The following is a 24,012-nucleotide window of genomic DNA, read 5'->3' on the forward strand; positions in this document are numbered from 1 at the left end:
TTTTACCCCTATACTATCTAATACTTACCTTAAATGTAATTTAATATTATGCGTTGTAATGGTATGCGTTGTAAAGGTAGTATGCGCTGTAATGGAAATGCGTTGTAAAGGTATTTTTTAAAAATGCGTTGTAGTGTTATGCGTTGTAATGTCATGCGTTGTAATGGATTATGCGTTGTAAAAAATGCGTTGTAAGTGCATGCGTTGTAAAAGTGTGCGTTGTAACGTCATACATCCCCTGCTGTATATAAGAAGGATATTCTTAAAAATGCATATGGAAATAAGAGGTTTAAAATGCAACAGTTAAATGACTATGGAAATACTGGGACAGACAGACAGCGAGGGAGTGCATTGACGTACTCTGAGATAAACATCCTCAGATACCATGTATTATATGTACCTGCACAGTACATATATTTGCACTGTGCTCTAATGTAGTTTAACTTCACGGCAGTGACAAATGGCAGGTAAAAGTGAAGTGCTCCTGTTAGATGGGAGGAGAGCTCTTCTAAATAGAGGAGTGGCTAAGGAGTTGAAGAAAGGCCTGCCTCGTGGTGGGTGGGTTTTGCCATCTTGAAACAGGACTTCTAAGTAATATAAATTCCGTCTGAAGGAGGAGGCCCTGCAGGAAGATTTTTAGCTTCTATTTCAAAGAATAAGTCCCAAGGTAAAACTTTACCTGGGATGATCAGCTGGGCATATACCTGACCTCTGTTTCATTGCAGTTGATCTGAAAACGCTAATTTTAACTTTTGAGTGTTGCTGTACTTTTTCTAGGCACCTTTTGACTTAAAGTCTAAATATTCATACTTCCAGTTCCCCTTAAGCTAGCTTTATGATCGTGGTGTCTTTTTGCTCATTACATTTTTTTACTATGAAAACGAATTGCTTATAGACACCAGGGATTGAGCAGAGATTCCCTCACCACTGCTTTTTGATTAAAGAATAAATTAATATCTTAGGGCTCATTACGATGGCGGGCGGACATCAGTCCACCCGCCATTCTTGCGGTTCTTGCCGCTGGTAAGGCGGTGGTCTCACTGAGTGTATTAGGATGTGCCCACTACTATGGCAGCTGCATCCAGGGCCCTGATCATTGCGGACGGTGCTGTTGGCTGCAGCACCGCTTGCAATGCTGAAATGCCACGATGTGCATTTCCATGCACAACGTGGCAGGCACCACGCGGAGCCTGCCACCTTGTGCATGGAAATGTAGGGGGGTACCCCCCCAGTGCACATACACCCTCCCCACCACAGAGAAGGGGCCCGCAACGGACCCCCGAACCAAACCCCCGACAGCCTTTCCATGGCGGCATCGCCGTCATTTAAAGGCCCCTTTCAGGACACATCCTAATATGGTGGACGGTGCCTGCTAGGCACTGCCACCATATTAGTGGCCCTTTTCCGTCCGCCAGGCAATCGGTGCGATTGCCTCTGGCGGAAAAGCGGCAGACGGACTTTGCGACCGCCGCTATACCCACCGCCATCCTAATTTGGCGGTGGGTAAAATGCTCAGTGATGGCGGAAGGACAGCCACCGCCGGCCCGGCGGTGGCGATCCTTTCGCCATCATACTGACCCCCTTAATTCCTAACAATATAAATCTCCTCAGTACCGCATATCTGACTTTGAACAATTGCACAACATCCTTCAGTAGAGGGAACTGATTTACCAGAATGACAGTTGTGGCAATTTGAGGAAATAAAAATTGGGTGTCCTTTTAAACAGAGCACATATTGTTGAGACCTGATGAGCAGAGCCTCAGCCACTACAAAGGTTAAAAAAAATACCAGCTGCCCATGGCAGAAATCCATGGAGGTAAACAATTTACTTACAATTGCTGTTTGGTTAAATAAAATACTTTGCACACAGGTTGACATGGTTCCCTCACATAAAAAGGTATCCTGTGACCTAGAAATGTAAGCACTGTACCTATTGGCAGGTACATCGTTCGAATTTCTTACATTGTGGAATAAATGGCTGTCTACTCAACTGCGTCTTACAAAGCAGACATAATTCCTTACACTAACACATAAAGAAATAAAACTCTGCACTTCAATTAAACATTGCCACAAGTCTGAGTCAAGGAGAACAAATGTACTCACAAGCACAAAGGATGGATTTCTATTTAACAGGATTACAAAAACCTATACTTGCTAATCCTACACAAATATCCGTAAAAAAATGATGCTGAATAAAAAGACGCTCAATTAAATCAAGACAGGACCATCTGGAATTCAAGGCTAGTTGACAGTGTAAACGATCTGATACAAGTTGATATAAGTTGACAATTTCTTCAATTGGATGAAAAACAGCAATCGCCTTCTTGCACAAAAATAAATGCCCAGCTTTGCTGAAATGTAACTTCACATATTGGGTAGCAGGTGCATGTCTCAATTATAAATCTAAGCTTAAAATGACTCGAATACAATGCTGCACATTATTTATCACTACTTCAAGCTCAGTTTATGCCCCAAGGCCTGTTCTTTCAATGGTTCGATCATAACACTACCGTATTATCAATAACACTTAGGGGCAGATTCCGATCCGGGTCGGAAAGCACTCAGACCGAGCCGGATCCGGAGTGTTTTCTGACCGAGCCGGAGTCCTGCAGTCCGACCGAGTGAGTACGATGCGGCCGTATGCTGTCGGACTCGGTTCGGTCGGACTCCCATAGAAGTCAATGGGAGCCGGTCGTACGATGCGTACATGGACTCCCATTGACCGAATGGATATGTCGCGGACAAGGACGTCCCCTACAGTGGGTATGCGCCGGTGCCATCCGCACCGTACATGCCTGTGTTGGGGAGACTGGGTCTCCCCCTGTGTCCGAGTCGTAGGGCTGCGGGTGACAGGGGGTCCGACGCGGACCCCCAAAGGCAACCACCCAGACAATTTGCAAGCCGAACACTCCGGCTCGCACAGGCTGTCTGACGCGTGCATCGTACTGGCTCGGTCGTGAATCGCATCCATTGCGAGGCACGGTTAGCTTGCGACCGAGACGTACGGAGCGGTTCGGACCCGGAAACAACTAGGTCGGTGAATTTCATGTATCTCGCATCGTACTGGCTCGCTCATACAGCTGTACGAGTCAGCCAGAAAACACGCGTACGGCTCGTAGTTTTTCCGGCCGCATCGCTTTCAGTGCCCTTCCGACCCGGATTGGAATCGGTTCCTTGGTGTAACAAATTTGTGGAGATAATGGGGATGAAAATTGGTTTATGTGTTCAAAACATATTTTACATACTTATAAAGGTAGAGATATGATCGACTACCTAAACTAAGCTGACATTAGAACCTGTGTGCAGAGGACATTTTAGTGTTAAAAGTGTGTGTAATGTTGAATTTAACCAAAGCTGTACATTTGACAGGCCCTGTTGCCTGATCTCACCTCCCCCCTCGTCATTCCCTGGAGTCTGTAATTATATTAGTAGTGGACCCACAACACTGTCTATATCTTTGCATTCTTTGAATGCCAACGATAGATAGATAGATAGATAGATAGATAGATAGATAGATAGATAGATAGATAGATAGATAGATAGATAGATAGATAGATAGATAGATAGATAGATAGATAGATAGATAGATAGATAGATAGATTAAGGTGCATCCTGTTGTACATTACAAGGACATTGCAAATCACAGAGGAGTTCCATGATCATATAGAGGAAAGAGGCCAAAGGTTAAGGTTATGTAACTCCAAGATGACTTGCAATATCTTTTATCATGTTTTGCATGTGGTACTTTATTGCTCATATTACAGAGTCACGCCGTCACCTTTCCCACGTATCTCATTCCTATGAAAGAAAGCGCTTGTCTGAAAACATGAAGAATAAAAATAGAATCTTTAGTGCAAAATTAAACACATGAAAAGAGCTGTTAGATATTTGTTACAAAAATATATTAGAAGCTGTTTAATATTAGTTTTTATTAAAAAAAAGAAAGGTGCAGTAGAAACATGCAGAGTGAAAAGAGCACAAAATAAACATCTTGCCATCAATATCTCCCTTCTTCTTGTTGATGTACAGCTAGAAAAACAGGGCAGAAAGAAAAGCAATGTTTTATTTTTTCATTTTGTTAAACAGCTGGTTTAATGGTCTCTGATCTGACCTGCCTTTCCCCTCCTCTGTTGGCTCTGGTATCAGGCATTGTGACGTCAGAACTCAACTGTAATAAGGTATGACAGTTCCGTTCTGAAATCGTTTCTTTATAATAAGTGACAGGTTTTTGAGGAGGGACTGCAGATTCCCATGTGTGATGGACAGGCAGGCAGGCAGGCCGGACAGACAGACATTTTATATTACATATGGGTTTGTTTTCAAGTGGGATATTTATTGTAGATGTTACAATGCGATAGACCAGATTTAGGAATTTAAGTGATGTTATAAACATTGCATATTATAAGTTTTGCATCTTCTGTATATTGCTCTACTGATTCTTGAAGCTAAGCCCGCCCTACACACCTAGAAAAATCATTCCCAGCATTCACTATATGCTCTAAACACACACATGACTGCCGGTATTTGAGGAGAGCAGTCTTCTGTAACTAATGTGTTGGCTAGCTTCCATTTCAGGGAGACCACTCAAAACGTGGATAACACCTTACTTGCATATTAAAATAACACAAATATAGCGTATCTCACACGTTCTTACGAACACTCACTCGCGTTCGGCCTTTCTTCACTCTTGCAGACAGAGCTAGCGGCAATCATAGCACAAGTCCTTCTCCCACCCCCAGCATCCCAGAGGGCTGGTCGCGGACTTGCTGCAGGGCCGTCTCGTCGTCTCAACATGGCTAATTTGTATGTGTAACATTTTACAATAATCGCTCGGCGCAGCCCTGGAGACCGTTTTCCTTTCAGGGTGATTTATGAAAATTGTTCGTGGAAGGGTAAGGGAAACCTTATTGTAATTAAGTTATAACTCACAGAAACGGAGCAGTGCCATTATTAAAATCATGATTAAACCCATGCATCTAGAATCCAGGCACGTTTTGTCGCATGTATGATGTATTCCCGGTTTCAATACACTCAAAAGACAATACGGGGAACCTTGACACAACCGGGATGAATTGACAGATAAGGTGCACGTTTTGACGTGTTATCATCCAGAACCAGAAATAACCTTCAATTGGTATTGTGCAGAGGAAACAATTGCACCATTACAGTAAAATACTTAATTACAAGGCATTCGCAAAACAATTAAGAGAATGAATGAAATGCACGCCATAGACAATAGGAGACATTTTAAAGAAAACATGATGCTTCTCAATATTACGTGGATGTCATCTCAGCATCAACAGAGGCAAGAATACACAGGCTTTCGAATGCCTGAAGTCCCGGACAGATGACGCAATGCAGGCCTTCCAAATGCAGCAAGATCCTTGGAAGCATTGCAGCCATTTTCAAGAGAGGACTAGTACTGTATGGGCTGTATGACTGTGTTTTTAATTAATGAAAAACTGTTTCTAAAAAATGCATTTAATTGTAGATTTTGTTATTAGGTAATATGCATAGCTCTTTGTTAGAAATGGGGTTTCTGGTTGGCTAGGGTATGCACCTAAGCCAGGCAGAACCCACCACTCTAGTCAAAGCAAGGGAATTAATCCCCGAAGATCACCCCTGCTCACCCACTTGGTTGCTTGGCAGAGCAGTCAGGCTTATCCCAGAGGCAATGTGTAAAGCGTTTGCAAAACACACTCACAAAGTAGTGACACACTAGGCACACCACTAAAGACCCTCCACACAAGGTTATACCAAAATATCCTTTGTATTATCCATAAAAACACATTAGATCACAATCATATAAAATACTGCGCCCTTATCATGACTTCACAGGGATGTACATATATCACTAGGCCAATCGGGGCCATTGTCATAAAACATCAAGGTTAGGGTGACCAGTAACTACTGGTAGGATTACACTTAGCATAACACATTAGATTAACATTGTGTTTATAAATTCTTTGTTAGTTGGGAAAATGTCTTTGATTTATACAGCATGTCAGTTAGCAATTTCTTAATGATTCATTATTTAACAGTACCTTGCGCTCCTCCCTGGACGTTGGTCTGCGTCAGGCTGGTCTAGCGGCCCTATGATGAAGCATGCCACTCATTGAGTGGTTGAGGGCAGTATTTATAACCATTTGGGATTCACAAAGAGGTTCTTTACCTCCGGAGGTAACTCCAACACTATAATTTCCAGCCCACTCCTAAGGTCTTTTTATAATTTTTCCTTTCTCTTTTCCCTTCTAACCTATGTGGGACCAGCCGGCCCACTCTGAAAGTGGGTGATTTATTCTAGTTTTCATTACCCCAAAGTAGAGGTCCTTCTTGTTTAGTGAGTTATATAGGTTTGATGGGAGGGAGAGGGAAGGCATAATATCTTGTCCCATCTTTGTTGTGGATTTAAAGCCCATTCCCTACCTGATTCATAGTGAGATTTGAACCCACCCTGCTGTGTGGTGTGATGGCTGCCTGCTGGGTGAACCAGTAACAAACTGGAAGTAGAATTTTAAGGTACAGCAGGAAGGTACAATAGGGAGAGTAAATGAGAGTGAGCAGCATAATCTTTAGGAAACTAGAACTGTTTGTACGCCAACGCAGACTGTGAAATGGGAGACAGTAGAGTAGTGGAGAGAAAGGGAAATTGGGGTACAACAGGAGTGGCCTCTCGGAAGAACCTTGGCCTGATTACAAACACGCCTCAGGTGCACAACAGGCTTTTGTGACAACCTTTTGAACCTGGAGGCATTGCTACATTGCAGACTGGGCTGCCGATGCGTGCACAGCCCCTTCTAGAATACAGAATGTGTACACACATAATGAATACATGGCATGGTAATGATGCAACCCCTTTCCCCCTATGCCCACTGCATATTACTAATATGAGAGTTAGGGCAAACAAGCTCTCGGGGGACACACAAACTATACACCACCTAGAAAGTGATTCACAAATACCGCACTCGTGCGGGGACACAGAAGTCTCAGGGGTCTCTCAGGAATGCTTTCCAAAGGTGAGTGAAGTCACACACTGCACCCGCCTTTGGGGAGGAACCTCCCATCTTCTTCAAAATCAGACAGGTTCCCCTACATTGGAAGATGGAGTGGCGGTTTGAAACTGTTACTCCACCTGTCAATGTTATGCAGCTTCCAGGGCAGTCTTAAGTTCACAAATTTGCATGCAACAATGCATATTTTTGTTACAATAGGGGGTATTTTCACAGTTTACACTGGATTTCCTTAATTGGATGCCCTCTGCCACTGACTGGGACCAAGCATAGATTTTCAAAATACAGTACCAGGAAACATCTTCACTGATGGGGTTAAGAAGAATCAAAATAAGAGTTACTGGATCCACCTCATCGATTCAACCTATACTTTTTTTTTTTACCTTCAACCAATCTTTCAAAGGCCCACTTGTGTTCTGACAGGATGAAACTTAGCAAATACCAACAAAGAACCAAAGTTTAAATCACATCTATTTGTTGACAGCCAATAGAGTAAACTTGATAAGAATGATAAAAAGTCATGGCACAGTTACATCTTGCAAAACTAAGTGGCAAAAGTCTTTGAAAAATGTGAGATAGTTTGATGATTACTTAAAATGTGAAGTGATTTTTTCAGACATGATGGGGCTGATTTACTAAAGTGTTTATGAGTATAGGGAGTAGTACTATATATAGGAGTGCTCTGTTAAGTACTCTTTCATGCCTTTGTGATTTGGCTCCTGTTAGATCTGGGGGTCTCTAGTTGGCAGAGGTTAGTACCACTGTCCAAATAGGGACCCTTGCTTCTAGTCAGGGTAAGGGGGATGCACTCTTTAGATAACCCCTGCTCACCCCCTTGGTAGCTTGGCACGAGCAGACAGGTGTATCAAAGGCAATGTCTAAAGTATTTGTACCAACACTGACAGTAACACAGTGAAAACACCACAAATGGACTCCACACTAGTGAAGATAAATAAAGTATTTTTATATAAACTACACAAGACCAAAACGACAAAAATCCAACATACACAGTTCAAGAATATGGTTTCAAAGGAGTTCTTAGCTTAGCGACAAAATAATCCACATTAGCGTTGATTTTAGCCAACAGTATCTGGTGATGCAATAAAAGTTCCTAGCGGCGCACATGGGTCGAAAAACAAGCAACAGGTTCAGTCCTGAGACCCTGGGGAGGTGATGCGACAACCCCGCTGCATGCAGCGGGCGTGTGCGACGAATCCGGTCTGTATGGGGAGTGAGGCTATACTTCTATGGATTCCAAGGCATAGCTTCTCCGGTAGAAATGTACTCGCAAAGGCATGATGCGACAATCTTTGATGGCTCTGCGACGATGTTCGCAGCGACGAAATGCAGCCCGCTAACGAGCGGTGCAACGATCTCACTCAGCGGCGGCAGGCTCTGCGACGATACTCGCAGCAACAGGAATCTTCCCACTCCGGGGGCAATGCGCTTCGAAGACGAACGCGGCATTGACGTTGCAGCAGCGAAAGGCGCTGCGATGATCTTCGCGGCAACGGAAATTTTCTCGCTGAGCCGGCGGTGGGTGAAAAAGTTGCAGATCTTTTACTTCTTTTCTCTTGGTCAGCTCCCCAACAGCAGGCACAACTTCCAGAGGCCCCACAATTGGATCAAGCACTATAGGAAGGGCAGAACTCACACAGCAGATTTCAGGGGGAAGCTGGGGGTGAAGTTCTTTTGTTCCTGGGACTTCTTAACAGGAGGCCAGCTCTACTCAGGCACTTGGAGATTCCTTCAAGCCAGGGGACACAGCACACAGCAAAGTCCTTCCCCTCTCCTTGGCAGCAAAGCAACTGCAGGTCAGCCTTACAGCAGGTCAGTCCTTCCTCTTCAGTCTTCCAGCTTTCTCCTTGGCAGAGGTTCCTTCTTGATTCCAGGATGATCTAATTTTCTGTAGTCTGGGTCCCAATACTTATACCCCAAAATCCTTTGTCCTCTGAAGGCAGAGGGGCCTTGGCCTAGTCAGAACCAGTTCTGGCCAGTCCTGGAGCACTCTGTTTACTTGGTTTCTTCTTTCCTTTGAGAGAAAGGGGCAGGGTCGTCAGCCGCCCAGCAGGGGGTGGAGCTAGCATTGTGGAAGGCAGGCACAGCCCTATTCAGGCCCAGGTGCTACTCCTCCCCCCCATCTACAGGGGAATTTCCCTATTCAGCCCTGGGCTGACTCATTCAGCCTCTGGGAGCCACCCCTGTCCCTGTCACTCACAAACCAGACAGTCAATTCACAAACAGGCCAAGGCACACAGAAAGAGCAGGAAAGGAAACAGCCACTTTCTAAAAGTGCTGTTTTCACACACAGGATTTAAAAAACATGTTTCCTAAAAGATGTGTTATTAAATTCTGAGTTCTGGGATACAAGACTTTAATGTTCTATCTTGCTCCTATGGGAAGATATGCAGGTAAACATTATACTCAGCATTCCTCATTATAGCCTATGGGCAAGATAGCCTTTCAATAGTGAAAAACGAAAATGGCTGTAATTCACTACCAGAGCATGTCACCTACACCAATACATGCTCTACCTTTCACATACACTGCACCCTGCCTAGGGGGTACCTAGGGCCTTCCATAGGGGTATCCAATGTGTACAGAAAGGGAAGGGTTAGGCCTGGCCAGTGTGGACACTGGTCAAGTCAGCATGGCAGTTAGCAACTGCACCCAGGCACTGCGATGGCAGGCCTGTGACACCATTTTAGGGCTACTCCTGTGGGTGGCACAATCAGTGCTGCAGACCCACTAGTAGCATTTGAACCACCAGCCCTGGCACACTCACTGCACTTTACTAGGGGCTAACAGGTGAAACAGATATACCAATCATGGATAACCAAAATAACAATTTACCTAGGGAGCACTTGCACTGTGACACTGATCAGCAGTGGCAAAGTGCCCAAAGCATCTAAACCAGCAAAAACGAAATTCAGCACAGCGTCAAAAAATACAGGAGGTAGAGACAAAAAGTCAGGGGAAACCACACCAAGGATGCCAGGTCTAACAGCTCCAAAACATCCAACTTCCTATAAGTAAAAATCCAAAGTGGACACAGTCCTTTCAATTCTTACTAACTGCTTATAAATATTCCCTGCATGGTCCCAGTTAATTTCCATGTTACATTTTTGGGGGTCAATTAAGAAAGGCTTGCTGTTGTGAATTGGCCACAGCATGTTTTACATATTATTAAATATTTATGCAATTTGTTTGTGATCTACTCTCACAGTAATTGGTTTCCATTTCATGCAGACGTTTCTATTGTGGTGAGATGTGCCCCATTGCATAAACAATACAAATCAGCTGAATAAGCCTGCATGTTATTAAAAAATAATAGGCTGACCTACATTTGTTTCACTGAATTCACGTTGACGTGTGTATGCTGCAGAATAACTGACAAATGCAGTAGTATAGGATTTTATATTGTGAACTCCATAACAAACACAATAGGAAGATGCTTTACATTTTGAACTATTTGACAAATAGAGTAGGAATGAGTTTTATATTGTGAATCCTCTGAAAATGCAATGGTATAAGACATAGTAAAAACTTGGGGGCCTATTAGGATGGCGGCACCCCTGCGGTGCTGGGACCGGCCGCCAGTGGTGCGGCAGTCCAGCACCGGCAATTAGGATGACACCGCCACGGTGGCGGTGGCATACCCCATTCACATTATTGTGGCGGGCTGTGCCCACAGCACCGCCCGCCACAATGCTGTGGCTGCACACTGTGCATTTACATGCTCAACGTGGCAGGCACTGCGTGGTGCCTGCCACGATGTGCATGCAAATGCAGGGGGTACCATAGGTATCCCCAATATACCCCCCAACTTTGAAATCCGCATGCCTTTTCATGGCGGCGTTGCCGCCATGAAATGCCAGAAATGTTTGATAGGTATCTCTGGGCACAGATGACACAGCCATGATTATTTTCAAGTTACATCCAACAAGCTTGCTTTATTGGTTATCAAATGTGGGGTGGGGGATGCAGTGGGCCTCACATTTTACAAAAGGATTGACTAAACAAAGCAAGTAGACTTAAACGTTTTGTTTGTGGAAGCCTTTATGTTTTCCAGTAAGACCATATACTACCATTGCCAGTTTTAAAATTAGACCCTGCAATTGCAGACATTGTTACAGAGTATCTCACAGATAACGGGAGCAGATCACATTCACAGTATTAGCTGCCCCATGTGATATTTCTGTTGGAAAAGTGATTTACACTTTGAAATCCGCATGCCTTTTCATGGCAGCGTTGCCGCCACGGAAAGGCTGACCCCCGCATGCATAGTAATATGGATGGCGGTGTCTAACAGACACCACCACCATATTCAAACCTTTTGCGCTCGGTCAACTCATCGACCGGCCGGAAAAGCGGCGGACGGTATTCCCGTCCACCGCGGTACCCCCGCCAACATAATCAGGTGGGGGTAAATTGCATGCGGCGGTGGATAATGGCGGGCGGATTGCCACTGCCATACGGGTGGTGGCGATCCGCCCGCCATTATAATAGACCCCTTGGTGTCTTCAAAAGAAGACTTTATGTTCATATCAATGTATACTTTGGGTCTGCCAGAAATGTTTGATAGGTATCTCTGGGCACAGATGACACAGCCATGATTATTTTCAAGTTACATCCAACAAGCTTGCTTTATTGGTTATCAAATGTGGGGTGGGGGATGCAGTGGGCCTCACATTTTACAAAAGGATTGACTAAACAAAGCAAGTAGACTTAAACGTTTTGTTTGTGGAAGCCTTTATGTTTTCCAGTAAGACCATATACTACCATTGCCTGCCAGTTTTAAAATTAGACCCTGCAATTGCAGACATTGTTACAGAGTATCTCACAGATAACGGGAGCAGATCACATTCACAGTATTAGCTGCCCCATGTGATATTTCTGTTGGAAAAGTGATTTGCACTCTGTTTAATCTGCAATCCCCTGTGAAAGGTTTTCCAATTTGTTATTCCACCTTTATTGTGAACTTCTACACGAACATCATAGATAGGAGTGTTATATTGTGATAAATACAATTAGAAAAGGTTTTACATTGCAAACTCTGACAAATGCAAAAAGAAAAGGGTTGTTAACTCTGACTAATACAACAGGGTTTTGCAAAGTGAACTTTTTCACAGCTTTAACTGGAAGGGATTTAATGTTGTGTACTTTCTTACATGTAAAACAGGAAGGATCTTTACTTTGTGAACTCTCTGACAAACACCATGGTAAGGGGCTTAATATTGTGAACTCTCTGACAACTGCAGTAGGAATGGAGCAGCCACTGTAAACTATTAAAAATGCAATGTAAAGTGGTTTCACATGGTGAACTCTCATAAATATAAGAGGAAGGAGTGTAACATTGTAACATGTAGGACTAACACCATAGGAAAGGCCTTTACACTTTTAACTATTTGAGAAATGCAAATGGATAGGGATTTACGTTGTAAACTCTCTGACAGAAGCAACAAGATACATGTCCCTTTTCTTAGTCTAACATTGTATAATGCTTCTTAATTGTCAATAGCCTCATGTTTTCTAAACTGCCCATATAGGACCATTGCTGTTTTTCAGAATGAAAGCATGTGGGTGCACTAATTGCCACAGGGCAGCTCACAGAAAATGGGAGCAGACTACATTTAAAGGACATTAGCCCTCTGTGATATGTGTTTAGGTATGTGATTGCACTTTGTTTAATCTACATGATCCCTTGATGAAAGGTTCCTTTTTGCTATTCCACCTGAGATCTTTTAATATGTGTTATTTTGAATATAGTAAAGCAATTATGCTGGTTGGGTGTTGATTTGTTGTGTGCTATTTCTGTGTGTTGTTCAGTTTCTGAGTTCTGAGTTTCTAGCCCACAGCACATTTCTGCGTTAGCCCTGAACTGCTTTACCTCATTACCCTGAGTACAAGGTTTTACGCTTTGAGCTCTTTAACACATGCACTAGGAAGGAGGTTTACACTTTGAGCTCTCTGAGAAATGCAAGAGGAAAGAGTTTTAATTTGAGAACTCTGTTACAACTACAACAGGAAGAATGCACCTTGACTAACATCATTGTTTAACACTAAGAATTCGATTACGATCTTGTTAGGAAGGGCTCCAAATCGGACTCGGGCTTGCCGAATCCGATTCAGAACCCTTGTTTCTGACCGATTCGTACATAGTTCTGAACGACTGATAACGCTGCCTGGAAAACCATTATGGCTGTCTGAATCATTTCCGAAAGGCATTCATACAGGTTGAGCTTCGGTTACTCCGGAATGAATTGGCTGTCAGAATCGTTCTTTGGGAGCCAGTAGCAGGCCACCCTTCACCAGGGGCCCTTCGAAACAGGCCCGTGGGGGTACCCAAGGACCCCCTTTCCAACCATGCACAGTGTGGCAGGCACCATGGGGTGCCTGCCACAGCGTGTAATGTTTTCCCCAACCACTCCTTTCTTCACTGGGAGCCTGTGTTCTCATTCTTAACATAGGCTCCCATCGAAGGCAATGGGACTCCGACCGAATTGTATTCGGATGCATCGTAATCATTTGGCCAGACTCCCCCAATCCGAGTAGTTCGGAAAGCATTCCGGAACCGATTCTGTCAGAATGCTTTCCTAACGAGATCGTAATCGGCCCCTAAGAGGCGTTCTGGCGCAGGTCTCTAGTTACGGTTTTGTAAGAGGTCTCAACTTCATTGTGCACATTTGTGTGCAAGTACTTTTTCTTTTTAAAAGAAAAAACTTTGATTAATTAATTAATATCGTGCAATTTGTGGAATTCTTCACATTTTATTTTACTTCTTTACATGCTTTAATTGTTTCTTTAGGCTTAATTTTTCAAGTATGATGTTACTATTCAATTCCTGAAACAACAAAGTGGTAGTAAATCTGACAATTCCCCTTAACCGTATGGAATGTGTTATTTCAGTCACATGCTCGCTGGCCAATAAACATTTGAAGTTTAATCTTTCTAAATTGCAGGTTTTGGGTCTTGCGAATTACCCTTAGACCTGGACCTTCATTTGTTAGTCACTGGCTCTTGTCCCACTCCCAGTTACAAACTCAAATTGTATTATTAATATTAACACTGATGTTACCTTCCGAATGCATACCAAAAAAATCTTAGGTACTAGTTACTCCCATTTGAAACGCTTAATGAGAAATTTCCCTTGTCTATGAATTGAAGTGAGAAGCTTGGTAAGCCAGGTAGCTATTGCAGTGTTGCCTACCTAAATATATAACCTGTCTCCTTCAGATTTTGCAAGATGCATCTGCCACGTCTAGTAATTTTATTTACTGTGGCTCACGTATGTTAAACAGTTACACTGCCTCCACAGACAACCATTACATACACAGATAACAAGTGAATAAATAAATCCTATTTAGGAGTCTTTGTGTGGTGCACATGGACCTTGCTGGTTCTGCATTTCGGCTCTCAGCTCTACATGCCTTCTCACATGCTTCATTCCTCTTCTCATACACCCTTAGTTGTCCCATGTTCCATCGAACAAGACCAGACAGACCCTCTTTCTTGGTTATTTGCCCCTAATTCCAGTACACTAGAGGTAAAAGGCTGTGCCCATATAAGTGCAGGGGGAGTGGTGTGCCTATCAGAGTCAGTGTACACCACATCAAGGCCAGACCTATAGACATTTGATGGAATTCATAATTCTGCAAGACAGCATACTTAATACCATGCTCTCGGAAGAGTGTGGGCATTTCTATCTATCTATCTATCTATCTATCTATCTATCTATCTATCTATCTATCTATCTATCAATCACATCTTTGGGTCTCTTGCACAAAATGCAGTGGCATAACATCCATATTTCATAGGGTGCTGTCAAATATGGAAAATAGTTCCTGATTCACTGTGAATTACTGGCTTCATCGTCATAATTACATTCTCCAAACCAGTCTGTTGGTCTTTGCCATTGTACGGGTCACTAGGATTATGCCACATGTTAATCTAAATTGTGTGGCAAGGTTATCTAAATTATTTAGCAAAAAAGCCAAATTATGTGGCACATTCTCTGTCAGTATTATTTTTGCCCATTTGAGTTTAAAAAAACATTTGTTATGAAACCTGCAATTTATGTGGCAAATGGTATGCCAAATATGGTGATCCATAATTATGTGGCAACTTCCGAAGCCACAGAATCATTAAAACCCACTCGTCCTCACAACTGTCCATTATTTTATGAACAATTTATTAATGAAGGGTAGTCCTAAACATTAAGTCCAACCATTGTTTCCCTTTTGCATTCTCAAATGGCCTTAGCATGTTACATAGGGGCACGTACTCAAGGCCAAGACACTGACTACGGGCGCCCAGGTGAAGAATAATATATTTAACACACCTCTTCAAATCGGCTAGACCAGGGTTCAGAACTCAGGGGTGAAAAACATAGAATCTGGTGTTCTGCTTTACATTGGGGTATAACACGCAAGTTTTGGTGCTTTCTGTACCAAAGTCTGCAAATCAATGCACTCACTAGGTATTTTTCCTTAATATGTTCTGGCAGGCTTGACATGCCTTTGGGGAAGACTGCAGATGTGGGAAAATCCACACCATGCGCAATTCCACTCCCTCTTCAGAAATGAGTTTTGACGAGTTAGAATTAATTGGCCTACATTTAATCAGGGCCAACGTCAGTTAAGGTCAAAATGTATCATCTGACATACTCATATGACTGAATTAGGAAACAAACAGTGGCTGGGCCTGTCTAGTGTTGCTTGCAATCAATGGCTTATTCTTTTTGAAGCACTGATTTCATAACTATTGCTAAATGTTTTTACATAATGACATATGCAAGTGAATTTCAACTAAGTGCAGAAGTTGAAAGAGTCAATAATATCCTCACTATCATGCTGCTCAGAACTCATGACAGCATGTGTAATAACATTTACAAATAATAGATGCTTGAAGGATGAAGTATTTCACAATTTAAAGATGTTGAACCACTGAAATATAAAGTGATATGCCCAGGGTCACTATTGCGAACTGGGGTAGAAGCAAGAAAGAAGAGGCCTAAAAACTTCCCTGGACAACTTATCCTTAAACTGTGCCTTGTTGTGGAAATGATAGTGGAGTGGAGTGCAGCGGCAGATAGAAAAATGTGATTGGACACATACTTGGAGCTCAGTTTGAATTCTGTCAAACAATCAATCCATTCAGTTACCTTACCTAGACAAAATGAGAACTAGTTGTAAAAGTATGATCAGAAAACAGCCTTTCACAACTGGTAACAAATAAAAGGTTCATGAAGCATTTTCACAATTACAGTTCAATACAAGAAAAGGCCTGACTTCATGTTGCCAGCTGACACAAAGAAAATAGACAGCATTCAAAATATGTATTTTTAATATATTCATACAGTCAACTGTGAGATCGCTATATTTCTGACAACAATTAACATATAAAATCATAAGTCACCATGTGTTCAAAAGAGACTGTGTGCGGTTTATGGAACTTGTAAGACTACTTACTGGTTATTTTCATTAATGTGAATGTCCACAGGTTGAATCTCAGAAATTTGCCATTCCTGTTTCCTAAGAGAAAGAAAAAGAGTGTTGTTTTTATTAGCACATTTGAGCTTTAAGGGTTGAAACAAAAATAATTTCATACTTTCATATTGAGATATACTTTATTTTTATCTTCTACTATTGCCAAGACAACATGCAATTATTTGGGGTTTTGTTCTTGATTTAGCTAGATGTCTAAACCAAGGTTGAACGTGTAAAAATGAAAATTTGTAGACAAAGAAAATGAAGATCTTTACTGAATGCAAAATTAATATTAAAAGCAGTTTATAGAAGTCAACACACAACTGCTAAAACTTTTCATTACTGAAAAAAGTAAATTATGCTGCAATTAATTTATGGTTTATTGTCAGGTTCTAGGCATGCACTGGACAATGTGAGTCCCTTCAGGTTGTCTTTATTGCCAATTAACCCTCTCCCGAGTAAAATGTTTCAGGTCTGAACATCAATTTAACAATTAGCTCTAATACAACCGTTCCCTATTTCACACCTTTGGGGTGTCAAACTCTGCAATATAGAACCCAACCAGTTAGGTGTAAATCTACACTAAGAAATGGTGAATTGTGAAAACATTTAGACTTACACATAGGTGCAGGAGCAGATTTACACATGAGTAAATCCATACAGTTAAATTTAATTTGGGCATAGGTCTGCAAGCATTTAACAATGTAAGAAATTCTCCCCAGTTGTGAAATGTAATCAGCATGTATTCTTATTTATGCCTGTATTCTTAATTTTTGTAACTTAGTTGAGAGTGTGATGCATATATCACACAGCCTACCCTCATTTTGAAAAAATCAGGTGGAGGGGCCTGAAGGTTCCTTAAGAGCCTCCTATAGGTATTGCTGAACATTAAGGCTGACTAGTCTTGACTCCACCTCACCCTATCATTTCTGCCACCCTGCACTTCCTGTCTCTTTATCTCAATCTTGAAGGTTATTTTTCATCCCTACTTTCTCCTCTTGTTACTATATATATATATATATATATATATATATATATATATATATATTACCTACTGGCGGTCGCCAGTAGGTAGTTATAGTTAGGACCCCTTTTCCATAGGAAAACCTCAACATTCTATTTTGAATAACTTTGGCGCCGGTCGATGAATCCTCGCGAATTTCTCAAAATAGGTGGGGCGCTACGCTCCGCTCCTACCCTGAAAGTCTCGGGGGGATTCGTCAAGCGGGGGCTGAGATAAAAGGGGGGTCCCAAAACGCGTTTTTCCCATGCATTTTTCCATAGGACCTTTAGAACGAGCTACAGCCCGAACGGCTGAACAGAATTACTAGAAATTTGGCAGAGAGGTAGTCCCTAGGTCAAGGAAGTGCCTTTTGTAGGTTTGGTGTAAATCTGTTCAGTAGATTCTGAGAAAATAGCCTTTAAATCAATATATATATCTGAGCCCGCTTACGGTACGCTTACCGTACGCTTACCGTAAGCGTACGGTGGCGTGCGCGAGCGCGATTCTGATTGGCTCTTAGATCTTAGTAAACATTCGAATCGGCCGAAACCAGGAAGCGGCGTCCGCCATTTTGTCTCTCGCACTGAGTGTTATTTATCAAACAAGATGGCCAAAAACATGTTACGGGGCTGTTTTGACAACTCCCTCCCACATAATCATGTTGAGGGAGTCCCCAAACATCCCCCAAGAGCAAAAACGGTTTTATTTTTTTTTCGGCAATTTCGCCGAGTACGCTTACCGTACGCTTACCGTAAGCGTACGGTAAAAAAATAAAATAAAAAAAAAACACTATCCACACTTACCCCACCCCCTGTGCTTTTGGTAGCCGCAGGCCACCAAATGTACAGGGCTTATTAATAGCGAAAAAAAACGTAATTTTGGCAACATGAAATTATAAAATCGAAATAAAAAAAACACTATCCACATTGACCCCACCCCCGTGCTTTTGGTGGCCGAAGGCCACCAAATGTACAGGGCTTATTAAAGTTGATAAAAACCGTGCACGGAACGAACTGCGTTAAGTGGGCGCGCACGCCTCGAATGGCGTAAAGTAACTTAGCATTTAAAAAACCGTACAAATTCACTGAAAAAACCATAGGTTTCACACACGTTATAGTTAGGAATTAGCATTTAAAAAACCTTGCAAATTCACTGAAAAAACCATAGGTTTCACACATGTTATAGTTAGCGGAAATTTTACTGATAAAAAACCAGTGAAATTGCCCCGTTATAGTTAGTGCTGGCAACTATAACTCACGCGACCGCAATCTTCTGCTGATGACATATGTGTCTTTATGAAAAAAAAAAATTTGTAATATATGTATAGCTAAAAATGTATGGAAGAAGACATGGGCAAATAAGTGTCTAAATACAGTATTAGCATCAGCAGAGGATTGCGGTCGCGTGAGTTATAGTTGCCAGCACTAACTATAACGGGGCAATTTCACTGGTTTTTTATCAGTAAAATTTCCGCTAACTATAACGTGTGAAACCTATGGTTTTTTCAGTGAATATATATATATATATATATCTTCACTGAAAAAAACATAGGTTTCAGGCACGTTATAGTTAGGAATTAGCATTTAAAAAACCTTAGAAATTCACTGAAAAAACCATAGGTTTCAGGGGCATTATAGTTAGCTGGACTTTTCACTCGTACAAAACCATTGAAATTCCCCCGTTATAGTTAGTTCAGCTAATTATAACTCACGCACCCGCAATGCACTGCTGATGACGTCACATATTACATCACTCATGACATGGTCAGTGACATCACTCATGACATGCTAATTCCTAACTATAACGTGCCTGAAACCTATGGTTTTTTCAGTGAATTTCAAAGGTTTTTTAAATGCTAATTTCTAACTATGCCTACAGAGATAGGACATGTGAAGAAAGAAGAAAAAACGCACAGAAAGTAAAAAAAGAAATGCAGAAAGAAGCAACAGAAGTCCTCAAAGACGAAGAAAAGTGCAGGAAGAAGGATAACGTGCAGAAAGAACAAACAGAAGAGCAGAAAGAAGCCTTGTTGCAAAATCATCCTGTACCCTCAACTTTTTCAGACGGATACTGGTGGTAACTGAGTCTGGCTAACCAGTCCTAGAGCCAGTGCTATGTTAAAAGACACTCAGAATACAGTGAAAACACCTACATACGCTAGGGACCATTATGTGTTGGGGTCCCCCTGTGATTAGCATGACCTTCTCTGTAAGCCCCTAGTTTATAATAGGGCAGGGGATTAAAACTACCTCTTAAAACGCGCCACAGGGCGCGTTTGCACACTTCACCTCAGGCCCCGTTCCCTCCCTTCCCCACTGTGTAAACACGCCCTGCGGCCGTTTTAAGTTGGGAGATTAAGTCCCCTTGAATCCTGAGGGTCCCTAGGGGCAAAATAGCCCACTAGGTACATCCAGTAAGCGCCATTGCAGAGAGGTATAAAAAGGGGCACTGCCTGCACCACCTCTCTGCAACGCAGAGCAGTGGCGCTTACTTGAAGCACCTGGTGGGCTAGTTGGCCCCCAGGGTCCCTCAGGATTGAAAGGGAATTATTTCCCCAACTTAAAATGCGCCACAGGGCGTGTTTGTGCACGTCACCTCAGGCCCCATCCCCTCCCTTCACCACTGTGTAAACGCGCCCTGTGGCCGTTCTAAGTTGAGAGATTAAGTCCCCTTGAATCCTAAGGGTCCCTAGGGTCAAACTAGCCCACTAGGTACCTCCAGTAAGCGCCACAGAGCTACGTTGCATAGAGGTGTAAAAAGGGGTGTGGCCTCAGAACACCTGTCTGTAACGCAGCTCCCTGTCGCATACTGGAGATACCTGTTGGGCTAGTTGGCCCTCGGGGACCCTCAGTATTGAAGGGGAATTAATTCCCCAACTTACAACTGGCCAGGGGGCGTGTTTGCAGAGTGCTGCAAGGAGGGGGCGTGGCCTCCGGCGCATTGCCGGTCTTTTATTTATTTTACTTTTTTAAGAAGGAGAGCTGTGTGGCCCCCCTTCTTTTTCTAATTTATTGGCCCTGGGGACCCCATCCCCCAAGGCCTGCACCCTAATTTTTGTTGTTGTAAAAAATACATTTGGCCCTCCCAAGACCTTAATTGGCCCCAGGGACCCCAACCCCCGGGTCATGGCCTTTTTAAAAAAAAACAATCTTTAGGAGGGGGACTGCGTTGCCCCCCTCCTCAGGCCACTTATGGCCCTGGGGACCCCATCCCCATGGGGCCGGCCTTTGTTTTTTATTATTTAAAAAATATCTATATTTATAGACACACCTAGGACATGCTGGACAAACCATATGTACCTATCACCATGACGATTTGCGTGATATTCATTAAAAGGTGACTATGCATACAATGAATCCACGTGGAATGTATTTACACCCCTAGTGAAGCTCTGACGTGTCTGACGCCCTACCATGCCTAATACCGGCGCCCCTGTCGGTGGGTACTCTCCAAGTAGACCCCCTTGTCGTTTATTTATACAAACATGGGTAGCTATTGACGGGCACATTTAATACACAAGCACAGCAAGCCATTCAAAGGGGATTCGTCAAAAATTCGACCAAACTATGCAAGAAACCCCCCTCGCGGTTAATAAAACACACATCCACCGCCGGATGTGTAATACTTTATATTTTACTCTCTGGAAAGGAGACGAACATCACTTGAGAGTCACAGTGTGCTCCTGGCTGAGCCCAATGCTGTGTTATACCCATGAGTGCCACACACCTCTGTGTTGTATTCCACCAGCTAGTGCGTATGCTATGACACTCTCTAGCCCATGTGCACTGTAACACCACCCCGTGAATATGTCATGTCACACTTGCCTTCGCACGGGTTATATTGCCCCATCTAATGTGCCTTCCTCGATACCTATGTTATAACGCACAGCGCTATGCCATACATATTACAATCTGGGATCTATATCTTTGTCACAGTACATATGCAACGTTACACTCCCCAGCACATAGCACATATTTTATATTACAACTTTAGAGACTAGTTAGGTTGCACAACACTGCCCTGTGCAAATTACACTCCAAGGCGCATATCGCATAGCACGCGCTAGAGCCTGTGCTATCTTGCGCTCTCCAATGAATCTGTCATTGCGCACAATGTATTGCATATTATATTTCACGCCCTGGTTCATCTTATATTACACTTTTTGGTGCATAGTTTATACCATATACTATATCTAGTTTTCATTTTCAATCGTGCTCTCAGGACTATGTTCTATATAACACTGCGTCCACCTACCCTTTTCACGGGCATTACATTTTGCGATGGGGGTGGAGGGTCAGGGGGGGTTTCTGCCAAGTGAGCCCAGAGTCACAGTCACAAACGTCCTCTTCTTCCTGAATAAAAGTGAGATTATGCTGCATACTTGTTCATATTTTAAGTAGTTCGCACAGACACACATTTTAAAAACAATAAAGTTCCTAATACCCACCTTCTCTGAACAGTTAGCTTGCTGCCCCATCCACCTCCTCCCTATCCTCTGTTGTCTGAATCCATGGACTAGCCTCCTCCCTCCTGCCATGCATGGTCTGATGTGCTGCCACTGCCCTCCATTTAGCATGATGTACCAGTCCACTCCTCCTGCCCTCCATTGCCCAATTCTATGGCCCATCATTGACCTCCTGCTTAGCCTCTGTGCTTAGCTTGCTGCCCCTATTCTCCTTCCCCCTTCCCTCCGATGCCTTTGTGCATGCCCCTGCTCCATCCTTTTTGCCCACCATGTTCCATGGACCTGCCACTCCTATCTACTCTGAGTGTTCTGTTGAGCTGCCACTCCCCTCCCACCTGCCTAGCATTGTCAGATGACTGTAACCTGTCCCTGCCACCTCCACCCTGCCTGTCCACATGCCATGCCCCTATCCCCTTCTCCTGTCCTCCATGGTCCATTTTACTGCCACACCCTTCTGCCCTCCCAGGTCTGTTGTGCTGCAACTGCTCCTCCTGCCTACCCCGTGCGGTCTGTTGTGAGGCCCCTTCCCCTGAACTCTCTTGTCTGTGCCCAGATCCTGACCCTCCCTTCTATCCTCCATGGTCCTTTGTGCATGCCCCTGCACCCTCCTTCTTGCCCATCATAGCCATTGTGCTGCCACTAACCCTCCCGCATGCCATGCATGGTCTTCTGTGCTGCCATGACCCCTCCCGCCTTCCCTGTGTGGTCAGCTAGCTGCCCCTGACCCCCTCCCACCTTCCCTCCATGGTCTGTGTGTATGCCATCATAGTCTCACTGTTGCTCTCCATGGTGTGTCTTGTTTCTAGTGCCCATCCTGCCTGACCTCCATGGTCATCTTGCTGCTCCTGCCCTGCCCCCTTGCCCCCAGCCCTCTGTTTCCATGTGCAGACCCCTATTCCCTCCCTCCTGGCTTGTCTGTTCCATTGTAATGCCCCTGATCCGTCCCTCCTGCCCTTTATGGTCTGTTATGCTGCAGCTTTCTCACCTATCTGTCCATTATGGTCAGCTAGCTACCATTGCCTCTTTTCCCTCTGTTCTCTGTTGTCCATGTACATGGTCCTGGCCCCTCCCTATTGCTTTCTATGGATTGTTGTGCTGCACCCCCCTCTCGTGCATGCCCTGTGTGGTGCATTGTGCTGCTGCAAACCCTGATGCCTGCCCTGCAGGGTCAGTTTGGTGCACCTCTCCATGTCCCTCCTGTCCTCTGTTATCCGAGTCCATGTCCCTACCACAATTCCTCCTGCCTACCATGATCCAATGTACCATCCTTGCAAACATTTTGAACTTGGTAAGAGGGAGATTTTGAAAAAAACTGGGGTATTGATTTTCCCCTTTGAGTTACATTGAAAAAGAGGAGATTGTAGACAGGAGACAGATCAAATAAAGCCCATTTGAGCTTAAAAACATTGGACGTTTCCTGGCTGAAACGGGTCTGTTGGCATGTATGGTTGTACTACCACTGCCTCTCCCTTCTGCCCACAATGGTCTATTATTGCCACAGCCTCTCTTCCCAGTCCTGTATTGTTGGTTTGTTGCCCCTGCCCCCCTTTCCACTGCCCTCCATAGTCTGTTGTGCTGCCACTGCCCTTCCTGCCTGCCCAGTGTGGTCAAATTGTTGCCTCTGCACTCTCCTACCTGCCTTCAATTTTCAGAGTCTGTGCCCCTGGCCTCTGCCTCTCAACAGTATCCCAATGAACAACTAGAATGCTAACATTCTATATTTATCACAAAAGTGTGGAACGCCTGACGTCATCTTGATGTAATCAAAACTGTAATACCTAGAGCATTTCCTTTAGAAATTACATATATGAGAGGGTCTTATTTGCATCAAAATTATGGTTATTGCTCTAAAAAACTAAAATGAGGACATATTTTCTGAGTTTTCAAATAGCGACAAAGAACTTTTAAATTATTTGTAATCTTTATGTTTTTTTATCCAGTTGACCACTTGATTAAATGTTGCACCTAGGGGAGGGGATGTGGTGTTACTTCCAGAGCTGCAGACTTTGCAACTGGGGAACCAGGTTGGAGTTTCTGCTTCAGCT

At 43.4% G+C, this 24,012-nt stretch overlaps 1 protein-coding gene across 1 annotated transcript in view; it reads right to left on the bottom strand.

Annotated features, from left to right (window-relative positions):
* The window catches only part of LRRC7 (leucine rich repeat containing 7), a 1,991,887-nt gene that overhangs the window by 1,655,816 nt on the left and 312,059 nt on the right, over nt 1–24,012 (bottom strand). The window contains exon 3 of the mRNA XM_085602293.1: nt 16,482–16,544. Within this exon, the coding sequence (XP_085458419.1) occupies nt 16,482–16,494 (13 nt within the window). The 5' untranslated portion in view covers nt 16,495–16,544. The remainder of the gene's footprint in view (nt 1–16,481; nt 16,545–24,012) is intronic.

Source organism: Triturus cristatus, chromosome 4_2 (assembly GCF_964204655.1).
Source record: "Triturus cristatus chromosome 4_2, aTriCri1.1, whole genome shotgun sequence".
NCBI lineage: Eukaryota > Metazoa > Chordata > Amphibia > Caudata > Salamandridae > Triturus > Triturus cristatus.